The sequence below is a fragment of the Numenius arquata genome, chromosome 2, assembly GCF_964106895.1.
Source record: "Numenius arquata chromosome 2, bNumArq3.hap1.1, whole genome shotgun sequence".
Classification (NCBI taxonomy): Eukaryota; Metazoa; Chordata; class Aves; order Charadriiformes; family Scolopacidae; genus Numenius; species Numenius arquata.
In genome coordinates this window covers 2,228,859-2,247,136 of record NC_133577.1, presented here as the reverse complement: position 1 = coordinate 2,247,136, position 18,278 = coordinate 2,228,859, and the positions used below count along the sequence as shown (strand labels likewise).

General features: G+C 50.2%; 2 protein-coding genes across 2 annotated transcripts in view; one reads left to right on the top strand and one right to left on the bottom strand.

The window, feature by feature from the left end:
* TMEM200A (transmembrane protein 200A) overlaps positions 1-11,712 on the bottom strand; it is a 70,405-nt gene extending 58,693 nt beyond the window's left edge. Inside the window, exon 1 of the mRNA XM_074169132.1 lies at positions 11,627-11,712. Within this exon, the coding sequence (XP_074025233.1) occupies positions 11,627-11,652 (26 nt within the window). The 5' untranslated portion in view covers positions 11,653-11,712. The remainder of the gene's footprint in view (positions 1-11,626) is intronic.
* On the top strand, positions 4,089-7,063 carry LOC141479337 (elongin-A-like). Its single transcript, XM_074168484.1, has 5 exons — positions 4,089-4,204; positions 4,585-5,083; positions 5,339-5,453; positions 5,803-5,961; positions 7,002-7,063. The coding sequence occupies exons 1-5, from the start codon at positions 4,089-4,091 to the stop codon at positions 7,061-7,063; spliced, it is 951 nt and encodes a 316-aa protein (XP_074024585.1).
* Positions 11,713-18,278: the final 6,566 nt, after the last annotated feature.

The window sequence follows — 18,278 nt, the reverse complement described above, 5'->3', positions numbered from 1 at the left end:
CTCTAAACCTGCCCAAAGAGTCCCACAGACGATGGCGCCTTCTCAGCAAAGCATCACAAACCTCAACAAAAACGTTGACGGTAAGTACCTTTCCTCAAGCACTGGAAACGGTGGTAAATGGAGCCCTGCGCAGGCACCGGTGCCCTTGGAGAGACTGGTGCCTGATCACCCACCAGAGCTACAGCACCCACCGTTCCTTTCTCCTTCCCCTCCTCTTGTGCAGCGCCTGCATCTAAGCAATGTTTCCCTTTGGCCTCCTACAGGTCGAGTGCCCAAAATCGTGTTTCTGGACTCTCCGCCAAAGGCCCCTCGGGACATAGGAAGGAGACCAGAGACATCTGGGACTGGAGGAGCTCTTCTGCCAGAGAAGACCATGTGAGTGTTTCTCAAGGAGCGCTCGCTCTTCAGGGCCTCTTCTCCTCTGGACTCCCCGCAGCATTCCCCTGAAGCTCCATGTCCTGACAGCAAGGGATACTGTGTCCCCAGGAGGTCCTTTCCCAGGGAAACCTCTAACTGTAATGGCCTCTGTCTCCCTGGGAAGCCTGGACACCCTGGTCCCTCCTGCTTCCATGTGGTCTCAGCCATGCTGATGTTAACAAACGTGCCTTCTACCTGAAGAATTGCATCAAACCACAGCAAATCCTTTCCTGAAATGTCTGTCTCCTCTCCCTTTCAGAATAAAACCAGTCCTCTCCACAGCAACCGAAAGCCACCCTCAAGTGAGCGAGGAGAAGTGCTGTGGTGGGCCCAGCACCAGCAGGGGCCGTCCTGTCCCATCTTTGGGCAGGACCATATTCTCCTCCTGGTTCCCCGAGCCCAAGAAACCACCAGTGAAGAGTAAGTACAAACCCCAGAACTTCCCTGCGTCGCCCTGAGCCTCCTCCTTCACAAACACACAAATCTGCTGCTTCTCCCGGCTCTGCAGGAGAAGGGATGTTGGTGGCCTCCCTCCTCTCCCGAAGGAGAGGCTAAAGGCTGTTCCAACGCGTACGCCTGCCTTGCGTCTGCTTTGCCTGGGCTGCAGCTTGGAACTGCTCTCTGCTCCCCTCCTCTGTGCCTGCTGCTTTCATGCGAGGGGGGTGGCGTTGATTTGTGTTTTCTTTTTTCTTTCTCTCTTGCAGAAACTGCGCCCTTGATGGCCAAGTCTATTCGAGACTTCAAAAAGAAGTTTTGTAGGAGATAAGTTTGTAGTGAAGACCTGGGACTTTCTCTCCCACGGAATGGGAAGCCTTGGCACCGGTGGAGAGAGGAAGATCCCGGGACTATTTATTAGTTTTACTCTCTTAATAAATTATAAAGCCTTTTTCATTCATATTTTCTTCATCATCAGTCTCGCCTTCATTCAAGGCACATCCCCCCTAACAGCAGTGCTGGGGGCAGTACCCACACCCGAAGTGCGGCTCCAGGATCAATTAAGGGGCAGTTGAGCAGCGCCCAAGATTGGTCTCGGGCCTCAGCCCGACCCTTTGCTCAAGGCTCCTCTGGGGCCTCAACACGACGCCAGACTCCCCTTCCCTCCCCTCTGCCCCTGCCCCAAGGACAGAGGGCAAATAAAGGGTGGCACCACGCTCAGCACAAGAGAACACACTGTCACCTAATTCAAAAGACAGCACAATTAAACACAGCAAAACTGCAAGAGCAAGGAGCCCTTATTTGACAGCACAACACACACTGAAATGCTGCACGGGAACATGAAAGCACCTGGCACTGGAGCAAACTTACAGCACAGCAGAGTCTGAGGACATTTCTCCAAGACCTTCCAAAGGCGGCAAGAACAGACCAAACAAACACCAGAGAGGTGTTCAGAACGGTTGGAAAGAAAGACAAGGAGGGAAAGAAGGACAAGGAGGAAAAGAAAGAAAGCACCCCCAGAAAGCAGCAGCCTACAGGGGGTTTGTGGAGCCCTCCTGGGAAGGCTCTTCCCAGAAAGGTTGTCCCGCTCAGGGTGCACCCACAGCTCCACAGGGCTGAGCTTTGGCCACCGCAGGACCAGCAGCTGCTTCTCCAGAGCCGCCGCCACCACCAGCCTCCGCTACGGGCACCAGCCAAGGCCTAGGGCAGCCAATATGGCCTCCACCAGGAGAAGCTCTCCCCTTTCCTTCCTTTCTCCACCACCTCTGGGGAAGTTCCCTTTGGAGTGCAGACCACCAAGGTTTTTCTATATAGGCCTGAGAGGAGAGTGGACACAGGTAGGAGAGGTGAGAAAGACTCTTTTCTTGCTTTGTCCTTTTGAAACATTTATCAGGAATGGGAAAGAATAAGATTTGCCCTGAGTCGTGTACAACTCCATACTACGTTGCTGAAAGGGGTCAAGTATTAATATTGTCTGGGCTTGAAAACCGGGCTGCTGGAACAGGACTGCATGAGTAGAACTTTGGACGCCGCTCCAACGGTTTGGAAATGGTCTCCAGCAGAGAGGACACAAAACTCCCTGTAGGACTGGAGTATCGACCTGCTGGAGGGTAGAAAGGCTCTGCAGAGAGATCTGGACATGCTGGATGAATGGACCGAGGCCAATGGGATGAGGTTCAACAAGGCCAAGTGCTGAGTCCTGCCCTTGGGTCACACCAACCCCACGCAGCGCTGCAGCCTTGGGGCAGAGTGGCTGGAGCTGCCCGGCAGAAAAGGACCTGGGGGTGTTGGTCGACTGTCGGCTGAACATGAGCCAGCGGTGTGCCCAGGTGGCCAAGGCGGCCAACAACATCCTGGCCTGTATCAGGAACAGCGTGGTGAGTAGGACTCGGGAGGTGATCGTCCCCCTGTACTGGGCACTGGTGAGGCTCCACCTCCAAAACAGCTGTGTCCAGTTTTGGGCCCCTCACCACAAAAAAGACATTGAGGGGCTGGAGCGGGTCCAGAGAAGGGCAACGGAGATGGTGAGGGGTCTGGAGCACAAGTCTCATGAGGAGAGGCTGAGGGAGCTGGGGGTGTTCAGCCTGGAGAAAAGGAGGCTGAGGGGAGACCTTCTCGCTCTCTACAACTCCCTGAAAGGAGTGTTTAGCAAGGGGGAGTCGGTCTCTGCACCCACGGAACAGGTGATGGGACAAGAGGAAACGGCCTCAAGTTGCGCCAGGGGAGGTTCAGATTGGATATTAGGAAAAAATTCTACACTGAAAGGGTTATGAAGCCTTGGAATGGGCTGCCCAGGGCAGTGGCTGAGGCACCATCCCTGGACTTATTTAAAAGACAGGTTGACATATCGCTTAGGGACATGGTTCAGTGATGGTTTTTATCAGAGTTAGGTTGATGGTTGGACAAGACGATATCAAAGGTCCCTTCCAACCCAGACAATTCTGTGATTCCACGACTGAAGCAAGAAACAGGGTCAAGGGCTGCCCTTGCCAGGGGGGTGCTTGAGCCGCAGCGCGGGCAAAGTCACAGCGGTTCTGGAAACTGAGAGGGTGTTGGCTTTTTTAGCTCAATTGACCGCTTCTCTTTTTTTCCCCTTTTTCTTTCCCCATCCGTTGAGGTAGGTGGTGGAGCACGTTACCTGCCCCGGACCCAAGCAATCCCGAGGGACACTCTGCGTTACGTGAGCCCACTCTTGCGGGGACAGAGGGTCGCAGCCCCATCTCACAGACACCATTGTGATGTGGTTCTAGAGATAAAAGGCAGCGGGAAGGAGCGTGTCAGTGTGAAGCCTCGGAGGAGACTCTGTCGTCCTCAGCTCTTGCGGAAGCTTCACACTGACCGAGATCGGAGAGTTGGAGCCATTCCTGAACCTAGCGGAATCGGCAACAGATTAGGAACTAATAATCCTGAAGATTATTAGTGACTTCCTCTGTCTTCAAACTCACCCGCGGTCGTGGTAAATACTAACTTGGGTTATTGATACAAAGAACTAATGTTTGTCTAAGGCAGAGTTAAGTCATCCTGGATTTACAGAGCTGTAGTAAACCCTACAATGGCCACCAAAACCAGAATTTATTCCCTGGGGTATCTCTGCCCTTAGATCAAGGGGATTTTGTTCTACCTGGCGGGGACAGGCAGCGGTTTAACTTCATCCACCCTGGGGGAAGTTGGGCAGAGGTGAGGATGCCGCGTGTCTTGCTAAGATGAACTGATGTCTGGGCTCTCTCCTGAAGGAGATGGCTGTTGTCAAGACTGTGACCGGTTCATGGAAACGGGAGGCCCTCACAGACTTTGAGGCCAATCTCCTGGCTGAGTGGCGGAAGAAGGAGCGGCAGTGCCGAGAGGCACAGAGGTGCGTGAACCTGCTTGGGGATCTTCATGGAGAAGCTTTGTTCTGTTTTTGCCGGGGGGGCGATAAACTTCTCTGACGGAGGTAATAAAAGCAAAGGCTCTGGGAAGGCTTGTGAGACAAGTGTGCTAACTCCGGATGGCGTTTGTGCCTTGGTTTGGCACAAATTCCTGCCTCTGCTGGCCACAGAGGCTTGGGCTGCTGGTGGCCGCAGTTTGGGGGGAACGTAGGGACCAACTGTCAAGAATTTGCAGTTTGATGAAGCAATGAACAGCTTTACAAGGCCTTTAAGGGCCAGCCAAGAGCCTTTAATAAAGCAAGAGATGCAATCGCCTTCCTGCCCGGGTTTTAATCTAACGATTTGGGGGGCTTTATCCCTTCAGATTGATCAAACGCGCTGCGAAGGAAAGACGTCGGGACTCTGAACGACGCAAAAGGGAAAAGGCCAAGTTGAGCCTGGAGACCTCTGTGGGAGAGCAGAAGAGAGGGACACCTGAGACTGGCTCTTCCAAGAGCATTAAAGAGAAGGGGATTTCTGGGAGCTCAAAATCAGCAGAGAGGAAGCGCAAATTCTCGGATGTGGACACAAAGTCGGCGGGCTTTTCCTCCATTTTTGAGGAGGAGGAAGGGGAGGAGGTATTTGAACCACCCACGATGTCCTTTGAGGAATACCTCACCTACGACCAGCCCCAGAAAAAGAAAAAGAAGAAAGCGGTCAAACCCTCTCTGTCGGCTGGGGAGGAAGACCAATGGCACAGCCCCTGTCTGCTGTGCCACCCCAGCCTCAACAGCTCCTGCGCAAGCCACCAAAGCCCCAGCCAAAAGCGCACAAAGGAGAAAAGGGCAGCGCAGGAGCCACCAGAGGCTCCTCAACCAAAGAGGGTAAGGTTTTGAAGGGTCTGCAAGTCGGGTGGCATCTGCTGCTCTCCATCCTCTGCCCTCTGGGCCTTCTTACTGTTCCCCCTGGACGTCCTGGCTGTGTAAATCCTTGACTGCTGAATCTTTTTGCTCAACTCCTGAAACACTGGGCTCTTCTAAAAGTGTTTGTATAATCTTAGCAGCCTTTTACGATGCTGAAAAAGAGCCTCCTATCCATGTCATGGGTATGTGACGTGCATGCACATCGTCTCCTTCCAGATACTTTTAGATGCCGACATAAAGCTCCCAGACATCCCTCTGCCACCCATCCAGGCCAGCTGCAGCCCCCTTCCCGCTGTTGAGGCCATTACCTGCTCCCACAAGAAAAGCAGAGGTATGTCGGGCTGGCAAATCGGTCTCAAATGGGCTGCAGCCACTCTTTGTGGGAGGCAGTGCATGGTGGCTGGGTTCCAATCTTTCTGTTGGGGGCCGGTGTCCCGACTCTTGGTGCCCAGAGACCGGGTTTCAGCCAGGCGGTGCCTTCTCTCCCACGTGCTCTCGCAGAAATGAGGACGCTCAGGCTTTGGCCTTGCCCTTCCTAAACCTGGCTGGGGGTCTCTTAGAGAAGCCTTGGCCCTTGAGGTTGCTTCTGGGGGACTCTCGTTTGTGTCTCCTGTGCCATTCCTCAGGCTGGGCTCCTCTTTGCTCGGTTCCCTTCTTACACCAAGTCTTCCACTTTACAGCAGTGGCCTTGCCAGTTGAAGAGACTGAAGGGGGTTTCACAGGCCGCCGGCTCAATTCAAAGACGCCGGTGTTTTCAGGCTCTAAACCTGCCCAAAGAGTCCCACAGACGATGGCGCCTTCTCAGCAAAGCGTCACAAACCTCAACAAAAACGTTGACGGTAAGTACCTTTCCTCAAGCACTGGAAACGGTGGTAAATGGAGCCCTGCGCAGGCACTGGTGCCCTTGGAGAGACTGGTGCCTGATCACCCACCAGAGCTACAGCACCCACCGTTCCTTTCTCCTTCCCCTCCTCTTGTGCAGCGCCTGCATCTAAGCAATGTTTCGCTTTGGCCTCCTACAGGTCGAGTGGCCAAAATCGTGTTTCTGGACTCTCTGCCAAAGGCCCCTCGGGACATAGGAAGGAGACCAGAGACATCTGGGACTGGAGGAGCTCTTCTGCCAGAGAAGACCATGTGAGTGTTTCTCAAGGAGTGCTTGCTCTTCAGGGCCTCTTCTCCTCTGGACTCCCCGCAGCATCCCCCTGAAGCTCCATGTCCTGACAGCAAGGGATACTGTGTCCCCGAGAGGCCCTTTCCCAGGGAAACCTCTAACTGTAATGGCCTCTGTCTCCCTGGGAAGCCTGGACACCCTGGTCCCTCCTGCTTCCATGTGGTCTCAGCCATGCTGATGTTAACAAACGTGCCTTCTACCTGAAGAATTGCATCAAACCACAGCAAATCCTTTCCTGAAATGTCTGTCCCCTCTCCCTTTCAGAATAAAACCAGTCCTCTCCACAGCAACCGAAAGCCACCCTCAAGTGAGCGAGGAGAAGTGCTGTGGTGGGCCCAGCACCAGCAGGGGCCATCCTGTCCCATCTTTGGGCAGGACCATATTCTCCTCCTGGTTCCCCGAGCCCAAGAAACCACCAGTGAAGAGTAAGTACAAACCCCAGAACGTCCCTGCGTCGCCCTGAGCCTCCTCCTTCACAAACACACGAATCTGCTGCTTCTCCCGGCTCTGCAGGAGGAGGGATGTTGGTGGCCTCCCTCCTCTCCCGAAGGAGAGGCTAAAGGCTGTTCCAACGCGTACGCCTGCCTTACGTCTGCTCTGCCTGGGCTGCAGCTTGGAACTGCTCTCTGCTCCCCTCCTCTGTGCCTGCTGCTTTCATGCGAGGGGGGTGGCGTTGATTTGTGTTTTCTTTTTCTTTCTCTCTTGCAGAAACTGCGCCCTTGATGGCCAAGTCTATTCGAGACTTCAAAAAGAAGTTTTGTAGGAGATAAGTTTGTAGTGAAGACCTGGGACTTTCTCTCCCATGGAATGGGAAGCCTTGGCACCGGTGGAGAGAGGAAGATCCCGGGACTATTTATTAGTTTTACTCTCTTAATAAATTATAAAGCCTTTTTCATTCATATTTTCTTCATCATCAGTCTCGCCCTCATTCAAGGCACATCCCCCCTAACAGCAGTGCTGGGGGCAGTACCCACACCCGATGTGCGGCTCCAGGATCAATTAAGGGGCAGTTGAGCAGCGCCCAAGATTGGTCTCGGGCCTCAGCCCGACCCTTTGCTCAAGGCTCCTCTGGGGCCTCAACACGACGCCAGACTCCCCTTCCCTCCCCTCTGTCCCAAGTATCTTCTCACTCTCCACAACACCCTGAAAGGAGGGTGTAGCCGGGGTGGGGGGGGGGGGGGTCAGTCTCTTCTCCCAAGTCACAGGCGATGGGACAAGAAGAAATGGCCTCAATTTGCGCCAGGGGAGGTTCAGATTGGATATTAGGAAAAATTTTACACTGAAAGGGTTATTCAGCCTTGGAATGGGCTGCCCAGGGCAGTGGTTAAGCCACCATCCCTGGAGGTATTTAAGAGATGGGTTGACATAGTGCTTAGCGACACAGTTTTTTGATGTTTTTTTTATCAGAGTCAGGCTGATGGTTGGACTAGATGATCTGAAAGGTCCCTTCCAACCCACACAATTCTATGATTCTAAGTAATGGATACCTTGCTTGCTCCAAGGAGCACTTCCTTAGGAGACTTGTTTGCTGCAGCAAAACGTTGCCTCAAGACACAGTGCTGCTCTTTCCCCTCTTCATGAGGAATAGGTTAAATTTATCTCTCATGACAAAGCCAATCCATGGTAAATTTTGTATTTGAGCAAGAGAAATAGAGAACTTCTATGCAGAGGGAGGAAGAGATCCAAAAATACAGGTGATGGGACCAAGGTGATCGCTAGGTTAGAATATACTCCTTGACAACCTTGCCCACTTGTACCAAGAAGCGCAAGCACTGACAATCCAACACAGTTCTTGATGGTGAGTTTTCCAGTACACAGGAAGCCCAGCAACTCTGAGAGCCATTCATTTATCTGTAGCTTCTCACACACTGAATCTGAACAAGTCATAAGTAGAAGCTTTTCAGTAATGGCAAACAAAAATTGAGTAACTGGAATTTATTTTTTTTAATTACAATATACCTTTTTGTATATTTCCTCTGTATTTTAGTCTGCGATGTGCCTTTGTTACTTTGAATTACGCAAAGAGAGAAATCACTCCAGTGCTTTGAGCTGTAATTTCACACGAGCAACTAGATGGGTGGACAAGTAATGGCACTTCTTTTTCATTTAATACATAGCAAAATGTAAGTGATAAAATTAATTAGATACAAACTTGTTCTTCAACAATAGGCAACTGATTACAGATCAGCAGATACTATATTGAATTTGGTGTGATAGTGGTAAGTGAAGCTTTTTAATCTGCGTCCTAATTAATCTGCTTTGATGGTGGTTTAAATTGACAAAAATTAAAATTACTTCTAGAATTCCCCCCTTCATTGGAAGAAAGTAGCATGACTACCATCGGAAAGCTCTCAAAAGCTTGTTTTGATTTCATATCCACTCTCCGAGCTAATGCTACAGATCCCAGCACAGGTCACGAGCATCAAAGCACAAACCTCTACTACTCCGAGTTAAAGAATGAAATACCACTAACCAACTGCCAGAATTCATGGGTTATTAGCACCCAACTGCATCAAGGCTTCGTTGAAAATGTCCTTCCCACTTTACAGCCAGAGTGAAATACAAAAGTATGCAGTTTCAACAGGCTCAAATCTTAGCACTCTCAAGTTTTAGCACTTTTTATTGATGGATTTTAAAAGTGTCGCACTGAGATGCTCAGTCCAACTGCCTTTGCGAAAGAGCAAAGAAAAACAACACACTCATATAAAAAGAGATTTTTCCTCTTCCCCTCTAGTTCTTCGTCTTCAAACCAGTTTCTATGAAAAGTAACCTATACTTTTTTTTTTTTACTTCTCTTGTGATCTTTAAAATCTGTTTGGTTATTGTATGTATCTAAAGCTTACTTCGTTGAAGCCACAAAATTCTAGTTTCTCTGACTCACTAACAGTTTCACCATTTAGCTCAGTGGGGTAGAATTAAAAAACAATGTAGAAAAATATGTCCTTTGTTTTTACTTATTTTAATTGGAGGAAAATGGTCACACTTCCAACAAAAGGAACAATTGACTAAAATTCCAGTGGGATATAAATAATAACAAGATGTTGATATAAAAGGACACAAGAGGGTGAAGTGACAACTGTCTTACAGTCCTCACAAGACTCTGAAGAGACTTTAAGCACAAAAAGGTAGTTCATTGATGCATTTGCCACAAGTCTTTTTTTCCTGAAAATCTCTGCTACATCACTACGTCTCACTGAGGATGTTCCTCAGACACCCAGTTTTGGTTAGGTGGCTCTGCACCTCCCTGCCACGCTTTTTTTAGGTACTGGAACATGGAGAAAAAGAGAATAACTTTCCCCAATACGAAATACAGAAGAACAGAGGAGAAATAATCTTCTCTCTCAGGTCTTCCGGTCATTGAATTATTTTCAAAAAAACACCAAGTGCTCTTTGTAATATTTCTGTCACCAAAAAACCAAAGTAAGAAGACTGAGCGATACTGATTTTCTGAGATTTTCTGCTACTGCTGCAGACAAAAGATTTCAAGTAGCTGTGTGTTACAGGAGACCCATCTCATTTGGCTAGCTGTGCAAAAGAGATAAACTTGATTTTTCAGAAAAATCAGGTGAAATCATGAAGTTTAAAATCACTGATCCTGTAATAAAGGTCAGAAAGAAGGGAATTTCGTTTATACTAAGAAACCAATATAATCTGAGTATTTCAGTATTAGCTTCAGTCATCGGGTCCACTTGAGCTGCTCCTGGCAAGATTCATCTATTTAAAAAGTAGTTACATATACACAGCTGGTACTGAGTTGTGTTCTGTGGAGTGGTTAATGGTGGAATAATGGCTTCTTGCTGTACAGTTAGACTGAGGTCCTAAAATGGATGTTTAGAACAGCATTTATTCTCACAAACTCCACAAAAGGTGGATACCCAGGAGCTAGTAAAACTAATGGGTGCAATAACAGCTGTGCAAAACATCTGCTCAGTACTTTAATTCGCTGATGTGAATTTCACCTTTCCATGCAATCAACAGTCCACTTATTAGGAACCTCATTACCCAGAGGTTGTGTGGGTTGTGTTACCCAGTAAGGAAGAAAACCAGAAACTTTCCCTCACAATATTTTTATTTTAAAAACTAAAGTACTAACTAAAAATAAAGCACTAACTCCAGCACTGTCTGAAAGTTTCCTTTTATTTCTAGCAGGCATGGAGAGTGTACACAGCTCTGTTTTAAAAATATGTATCAAACTTTTCTAAGAAGATTCCTAATTCTTAAACTATAAGTATCTTTGATTAACTCAAAGACAGTCACCAGTTAGCAGCACGGGAAGCAGTACAAAGATCCTGCTGGCAAACGGACATCGAGAATGGACCTCCCTAAATCCTGTTAGTAAGGTCATATTTGGGGTGTCTTCCCACATCCATCATACAGCAGCATCAGAAATCTTAATGACAAAGTTTCAGAGAACAGATTCAAGTCCTCTTAAACGTAGTACAAACATTATCTAATAGGATATTCTACCTGGCCTTCAGCTGCCTTTCTAAAGTGTTCATGTTCTCCTTGGTCCCCGTTTCCCAGCCTCATGCTGAGGTCTGAAACACCTTAGGGTCTCTAAACTGGCACAAGACGCCTATGTTTCCACAAAATAACCCTATTTTTAATCTCTAATCTTGCACACTCAAAAATTATTCATGTTTTCCCCTTCGCTCCAGTATCACGAGATCAAACACATGTAGACTAAAAGTAATTGATCTGCTTGCAAAGCATAATGGTACCAAATCAAATGGAGGCATCACCACTAGGCAGGATATCAAGTTCCTCTTATTTCCACTACATTCTCTACCACCATCATAGACAAGACTGACAGCATTCTTCTGTAAAAATAAAAATAGGAAACTATTCGTGACAGCAACCTTTAGGTTTCATATTTTTTATATCATAACTTTGTCTGGTTTCAGTAATTGTAGTGGGAGTTTTCACTGATTTTCAGTATTTCAGACTTTTGGCTCCTAAAAATATATTGAACAAGGCACAAGCAGCAGCAGTCTCCTCCTGCTGTTCCATACATGTACTGTACTCCTTAACCAATTTGCACTTTCCATTTTTCCCTTCCACCCCCAGGGAGTATGAGTCAATCAAGAATATATGACCCGTGAGATGTGGCTGATGTGAGCACCCGGGTATGGCACAGGTCTTTTGTGTCATATGGCCAGCCTTCAAGGAAACAGAAGTAGGAGATGTTGAAAGAAGGCTTGGTCCAGGGAAAGGTCCAGCAGTGTCATTAAGCCATGAATGGTGTCATTGCCATTACCAGGACCTATTGCTAGATGCAACGAACTCGCAGCAGGGGCAGCCATTAGGGGTGGTGGCACGAAGTACTCACCTGCTTGAGGGCCAGCATATATTTCAGCATTTTGTCAGAAAAGGGCTTGCTCGCTCCGTACTTCACAGGATTAAATTCAGACAGCCCACCTTTTATAATCTGATTACAGAGCCTCCATAAAAAAAAAAAAAAAAAAATGAAGCTCTGTTCCAATTCCAGCGATTGGACAAAACCTTTTCTATACAGAGAATAAAATAAATTCCAGTATGCTGAACTCTTGCACCAGTATTCCCTTTCCAACTTTCATTTGGATCATTGTTGCAATCCAACAAAGGAGCGATAAATAAAATATGTTTCTATGCCAACAAAATATAAATTGTATATGATTTTGTTTTCCAAATTACTATTTAACTACCACAGTTCTTTTTCCATGAGGGTGTTTTTCTGTGCTCAGGACAAGAAACCAATTGTAAGCCATGCTTCAAATTACTAAAAATTGTCTAACAATTATCTTCTAACAAGTATTTTGCTAGAAGTACATTTATTGGCAACACGAGAAGTACATTAAAACGTTCCAAACTTGAAAGACCCTTTGGCTTCATTATCAAATAATTCAAGTTACATTCAACAGAAATATAATTTTCCGTTTTAAATGGGCTTCTTTCCCCCAGTTTTTACAAAGCAGTGCAGAAGCAACTAAAGGAAAAAAAAAAAAATGCACTGTTTCCTTCTATCTGCACACTTCCCACTTCCTCGGTTTCCAGCACATAGATTGGAAGCACCATCTACTTATAGAAAAATATCAGCTGCTAGGGTATTGATTTAGAGCCAGGATAAGCCAGAGAGGACAAAACCCTTGCTGACGGAATTTTATTAAACAATACAATCCCCGTGTCCTAGAAGCATTAGGAAGCGCAAGTCTCCACTCCACGGCCACAGGTTATTTTGTAGTTCGTGTTACACGAAACGTTACGCTAAAGGAAGACTTTTTGCCTGAATACTTTTGCCTTTACACCGTACAGCCCGTTTTATTTTTCACAGCCGCCGCATCAAAGAGACCGGCGGTGGTTAATGACAATTAGTCTTAAGTGTCAAGTGGCTACAGCTACGGCAGCTCCAGCGCTGCCCAACGCCTGCCCGCGCGTTGAATCCGCACTAACAATGGTGATGTTAATGAGATACGAGGAGGATCTACCATGTTTGCGGTACTTTGGTCTCAAAGTCTACCGCCCGGGTCTGCCCCATGAGCGATTTATTCAGCGCTGAGTTATGTTCGCACGCAAGGGAATACATAAGGCAGCCCCCCCCCCCCCCCCGGCTCCGTCGTCCCCCATCTGCCTCTCATCCTTCCAGACAACCCGCACACCACCATTTTTCCCCCCACCCTTCCCTCAAACAAAGGTCAAGGAAAAACCCAACTTCTGGGAAAATAGAGGTAAAAAGGAAACTTGGCGGTGGAGGGGGGAGAAGCCGGGGGGCAGCCGCTGGGCACTGCCGGGCTCCCGGCCGGCGGGGCAGGCGATGGCAGCACCCGAAGTACTCGGGACCCGAGCGCCGAGACAAAAGAGGGTGTGGAGCAGCTGCAGCCGCCGGCCCGCTCCGCTCGGTGGCCCGCAAAGCCCCTTCCTGGATGCGGAGGAGCGGGGTGAGAAATAAACCCCACCGACCCCTCTCCCCCGGCAAGGAACACGGCCACGGCCCGCCCCCCCACCACCCCGCTCCCCTCCCCGGGCGGGGGCTGAAGTTTGGGGGTGCGAAGGGGAGACAGACACACACACACACCCCCACACCCCCCGCCGCCGCTTACCTGTGGGGAGGTGCGAGGTGTCCGCCGCCCTCAGGGCGCGGCGAGCTGCGGGTCGTCTGCGCGGCCCCCGGAGGACATGGGGCTTCTCCGGCGAGGCGGCGGCTGGCTCAGGGAGTGACAGGGCGGCGGCTGCCCTCGCCCGTCCTCGGCGAGAGGCGGGCGGGGGGAAGGCATGGCGAGCAGGCAGGGAGCGGGGCCGGGGCGGTCACTGCCGGCCGAAGGAGGAGGAGGAGGAGGAGGACGCCCGCCGACCGGGGGCTGCGCGCCCCCCCCGCCGCCGCACGCCCAGCCGGAGGCGGCCTCCCCCTGCTCGCCCCGCGGCGACGGGCGGGTGCCATAGCAGCGGGCCGCCGCCGAGGAGGGGAACGGCCGCCAGGCAGCCGCCGAGGGGGGCGTGGGCGGCTCAAAACTTTCCCGGCTCCTCAGCGAGGTGCCCCGGGAGCCGCTCGCCCCCACCCCCGGGACGGGACACCCCCCCCCCCCCCCGCGGCCCCGGCCCGCCCGCTCCCCCTCAGCGCCGCCGGGGCCGCCCGCCGTAAAGTTTCACTCCGAAACCTGCCGGCTGCGGCCCCGTCTCCATGGAAACGGCCCCCCCATTTCCCGCCGCTCCCCAACGGGACGCGGCCGGGAGGAAGAGGAGGCGGAGGGCGGCAGCCGGGGCGGGCCCCTCGCCCGCGGGGCGGCTGCGGAGGCGGCAGCCGGAGCCCTGAGGGGCGGCCGGGACGAGCCCGGCGGGGCTAAGGCAGGTCTAGCACGGGTCAGGCTCCCGGGGCTCCTTCCCTACCTCCCGCCCGCCGGGGACTCTTCCCCCGGGGGGAGCACGGCAAGCTGCCGGCAGCCCCGTCCCCTGCCAGGGCTGGCGGAGACGCCGCTCTGCCGCCAGCCCCGCCGGAGCGGCCGATTTGTAGGGCGCCCGGTTCCGCCCCGGCGGGTTGGGGGGCCGCGGCCGCCGGGGAGGCGGGGTTCCCACCGGCGGGGGCGGCAGGGGGAGCCGGCGAGAGCGGGCCGGGGGCGGTGGCGGTGCCCTTGGCGCGGCAGGGGGGGACTCGCTGTCCGGGGGCGGCCTTTCCTCGGGATGCGGGGCAAGGGGTCCCGGGGATGCGGGGCAGGGGAACCACGGGATGGAGGGCAGGGGATCCCGGGGATGCGGAGTAGGGGATCCCGGGGATGAGGAGCAGGGGGTCCCCTGGGATGCGTGGCAGGAGGTCCCCAGGATGCGGGGCAGGGGGACCACGGGGATGAGGGGCAGGGGGACCACGGGATGGAGGGCAGGGGATCCCGGGGATGCGGAGCAGGGGGTCCCCTGGGATGAGGAGCAGGGGGTCCCCTGGGATGCGGGGCAGGAGGTCCCCGGGATGCATGGCAGGGGGACCACGGGGATGAGGGGCAGGGGGACCACGGGGATGAGGGGCAGGAGGTCCCGGGGATGCAGAGCTGGGGAACCACGGGATGGAGGGCAGGGGGTCCCGGGGATGCGTGGCAGGTGGTCCCCGGGATGCATGGCAGGGGGACCACGGGGATGAGGGGCAGGAGGTCCCGGGGATGCGGGGCAGGGGGACCACGGGGATTCGGGGCAGGTGGTCCCCGGGATGCGTGGCAGGGGGACCACGGGGATGTGGGGCAGGGAGTCCCCGGGGATGCGTGGCAGGGGGATCCCGGGGATGAGGGGCAGGAGGTCCCTGGGATGAGGGGCAGGGGGACCTGCCTTTCCTCCCTTCCCCCGTGTGAAAGCTGGACGGGAACCGTGGGAGCAGGGAGTGATTCACTGAAATGTGGAGTTCTTTTACCTCAGAGGCAATTATACTTTAATGATTCAGCTTGCCTTTTTTTTTTTTTTTTTTTTTTCCCCCACTTATTTTGGGTTGGTTTTGTAGTTTTTTTGTGGCCGCCTGCCCACCCCTGGTGTCCAACTGGGGACGGAAGAGCTGAGCTCCCCAAGGAAATCCAGCAGATGGGCTCGGGAGAGGGGGAGACTCCAGCCTGCATGGGAGCTCTCCGCATTTGTAAATCGAACACATAATTTCAGGGGAAAAAAAAAAAACCACACCACCACTATGGTGACTTACCATAATTCTACCTAATGCTTCTCCCCAAAAGGGGAAAAAAATGCTGAACTCAGCATAAGCATATCTAAATTTGTAGACAGGTGGTGACTTAGGAGCTTCCTTCCACCCTGGGATAGGACTTCGCATCCGAAGTGTGTACAGTTTCTTTCTTTCTGGTTGTACAGTGTGCTGTCAGTTCTCAGTGCACACTTCGTAATGATTATACTCCTGCCTGATGGCTGCAGTGCCTTCCACGTTAAATATATCATCCGTTATCACCTTATTCTAGCAAGGAGACAGACATGCCAGCAAATCTGGACCTGCAAAGAGAAGAATAGCATTCCTCAGACGTTTGAAACATCACATTTCCAGCTGTTCAGCATGTTTTGACTCACCGAGCAAAGGATCGCTTTCAAGTGTCAGATTTCTGTCTGTTCATTCGGATATTACAAGATCTGTAATTTGGTTGCTGCTTGACGTAACGGGTGTTTGATGTCAGCGAGCGAGAGGACAGGTCTGCAGGCACCTTCAGAGACCTTGAAGTCAGTAAGACCCAGCTGTGCATCACAAAAGGAAGGAATAAAAGGATAGATTATATGTGCCCACCAAATCCCTTTTAGATGCAATGTCTCTGCAAGTAAAAACTCAGAGATTTTCTCTAGAATTTACAGAAAGTGTCACTGTGGAAGAGATATGGAAACTTCACCCTCCTGTGCTGTCATGATGAAATGTGGACGAAGGGTGTGATGTGAACCAGCAGCGGTTTCACCACTGCTCTTGTCCTCTCTCTGGAAAAGCTGGGGCTTGTAAATCTAAAAAGAAGATGATCTGTTCAGCTCTTCCTAGTGACCTGTGGTTTTCCTCCAACACTGGACCAGGTACAGCATCACCGTATCTTTCTTCTCTATTAATATTTTCATGCCATAAGATGCTTCTTGGATACCTTTTGTCATTTGGGAAGTGCTGGCATTTAAAATAAATCTTCAGATGATTTATGCTCTCAAACAGCTCCCCCCCCCCAAAAGGATCCCAGGCAGGTGACAGTAGGAGCCAGCATGGTTCTGGGAACAGAGCGAAGCGTTTGGGGGATTAATTGCAGTAGTGCTATGAGGTGAGAAGCATCTCTGGGATAGACTTCCCCTTGCATTTGCTGTATGTGCATAAAACCCACGCTGCCACACATTTTTACACATAAAGTACAAGTTACATGTAGGAAAATGTGACAATCATGAGGTGGACAACCGTTTTATGGGAGATTGCTGTGGATTACACTACACCAAGAGCTGTCCATCCTCATGACAGACCTTTGGGAGATGTGTCTTGCAAGCAGATGATGTTCAGCTTTTCTTCTTACCTGTGTTGCCTGGATTCTTCTAAAATTCATAAAATCATAGAATGGCTAGAGTTGGAAGGGACCTTAAAGACCATCCAGTTCCAACCCCTGCCCTGGGCAGGGACACCTCCCACCAGACCAGGTTGCTCAAAGCCCCATCCAGCCTGGCCTTGAACACCTCCAGGTATGGGGCATTCTATCAGTGCATTCTTAAAGAGGGGTAGTGCCTGCTCCTTTTCCTACTTAAAACAGTATTACACTGATCTTACGACCACTGATTTATGGAATTTTCTCCCAATTTACAGTAGAAATGAAAGAAGAGAATAAGGCCCTGAAGCTCTTCAAATCTCAGTCGCCTGCACATCTCTGGAGAGTCAGCCAATGTCAAGACCAACATTCCAGGCTTTAAAAGTCAACACTGATATTGCTAATGCCCAGTAAAACAAACATTTTAATGCATTAATTATGAAGGTGGTTGCTTCTGAGATTATAGCAAGAATCAGTAACTAGCCTCCTGAGTGATCCTTGCTTTTAATTTATTTAAAGGCATGGAATCCTGCTATTTGAAAGTTGGGAGGTTGGCAGTATTATCCAGTTGGGAGTTAGCAGCATTATCCTACTTTCCCTTCCAACCTACACCTTTCAGTTCATAGTATGAGAAGTAATTTATTTGCTGTAATAAGCAAGGCAGTGGGTGGATTAGACTGTAAGCGTATGTTCTGCAAATTTAATGCAATTAAAGAGAAGGCAGCCATTTTTTTTTAGTTCTTGCCTTTGGACAGGAATTTCTTCTATGATCCTGACTCATTTCTACATTGACTTTGACTAGAATTCGTCTAGAATTTGTGACAATTTGTGTCGCTATCCTGTGCGACAGGGAGATGTGTGAAATATCCTGAATTTGGAACATGAATGAAATTGAAGGTTGAAAGGATCCCCACTAGAGGTGAAGGGCTGTAGTCAAATCAGGACCATTACAGTAACAATAAACCACACGATAATTTTTTATTTTTGCTAAGACTTAATGTGACTAATACTGCGAATCAGTTATCTTACATAGCTTACTTTCCACATCATATTAAACTGAAATGAAATTAGTCTGAAGCTGTTATGCTTCTAATTCTGATTAAGACATGAAGTAGATTTTCAGTCCATCATTTGTTCATACTCAATTATTATATTTTTTTACAGTGTAATCGGTGGGAACTTGGTCTCCATAAGTAGTGAATAAGGATATCAAGAGTTCCATAGTGATAACAAATGATGTGTTAGTCAATAAATAAAAAACATGTAACTGCAAAATATGTCTAGGTCTCTTGCTTAATCGCTGGTTTCTGCCCCTAAAAGTACAAAATCAAAGATCTTTACTTTATACAAGAGAAAGTGCTCAAGCAATCCAAGGCCTAAGCAGTGTCTAAATATTAAATCACAAGCCTGTTACCTGTAATTGGCAGGTTCAAGCTATTAACCAAAACTCACAGAATCACAGAATGACATGGGGTTGGAAGGGACCTCTGGAGATCATCTAGTC

Coding starts and splice junctions, on each gene's coding strand:
- LOC141479337 (XM_074168484.1), top strand. CDS start 4,089: ATGGCTGTTGTCAAGACTGTGACCGGTTCATGGAAACGGGAGGCCCTC. Junction 4,205..4,584: donor CAGTGCCGAGAGGCACAGAG/GTGCGTGAACCT, acceptor TTATCCCTTCAG/ATTGATCAAACGCGCTGCGA. Junction 5,454..5,802: donor CTCCCACAAGAAAAGCAGAG/GTATGTCGGGCT, acceptor TCCACTTTACAG/CAGTGGCCTTGCCAGTTGAA.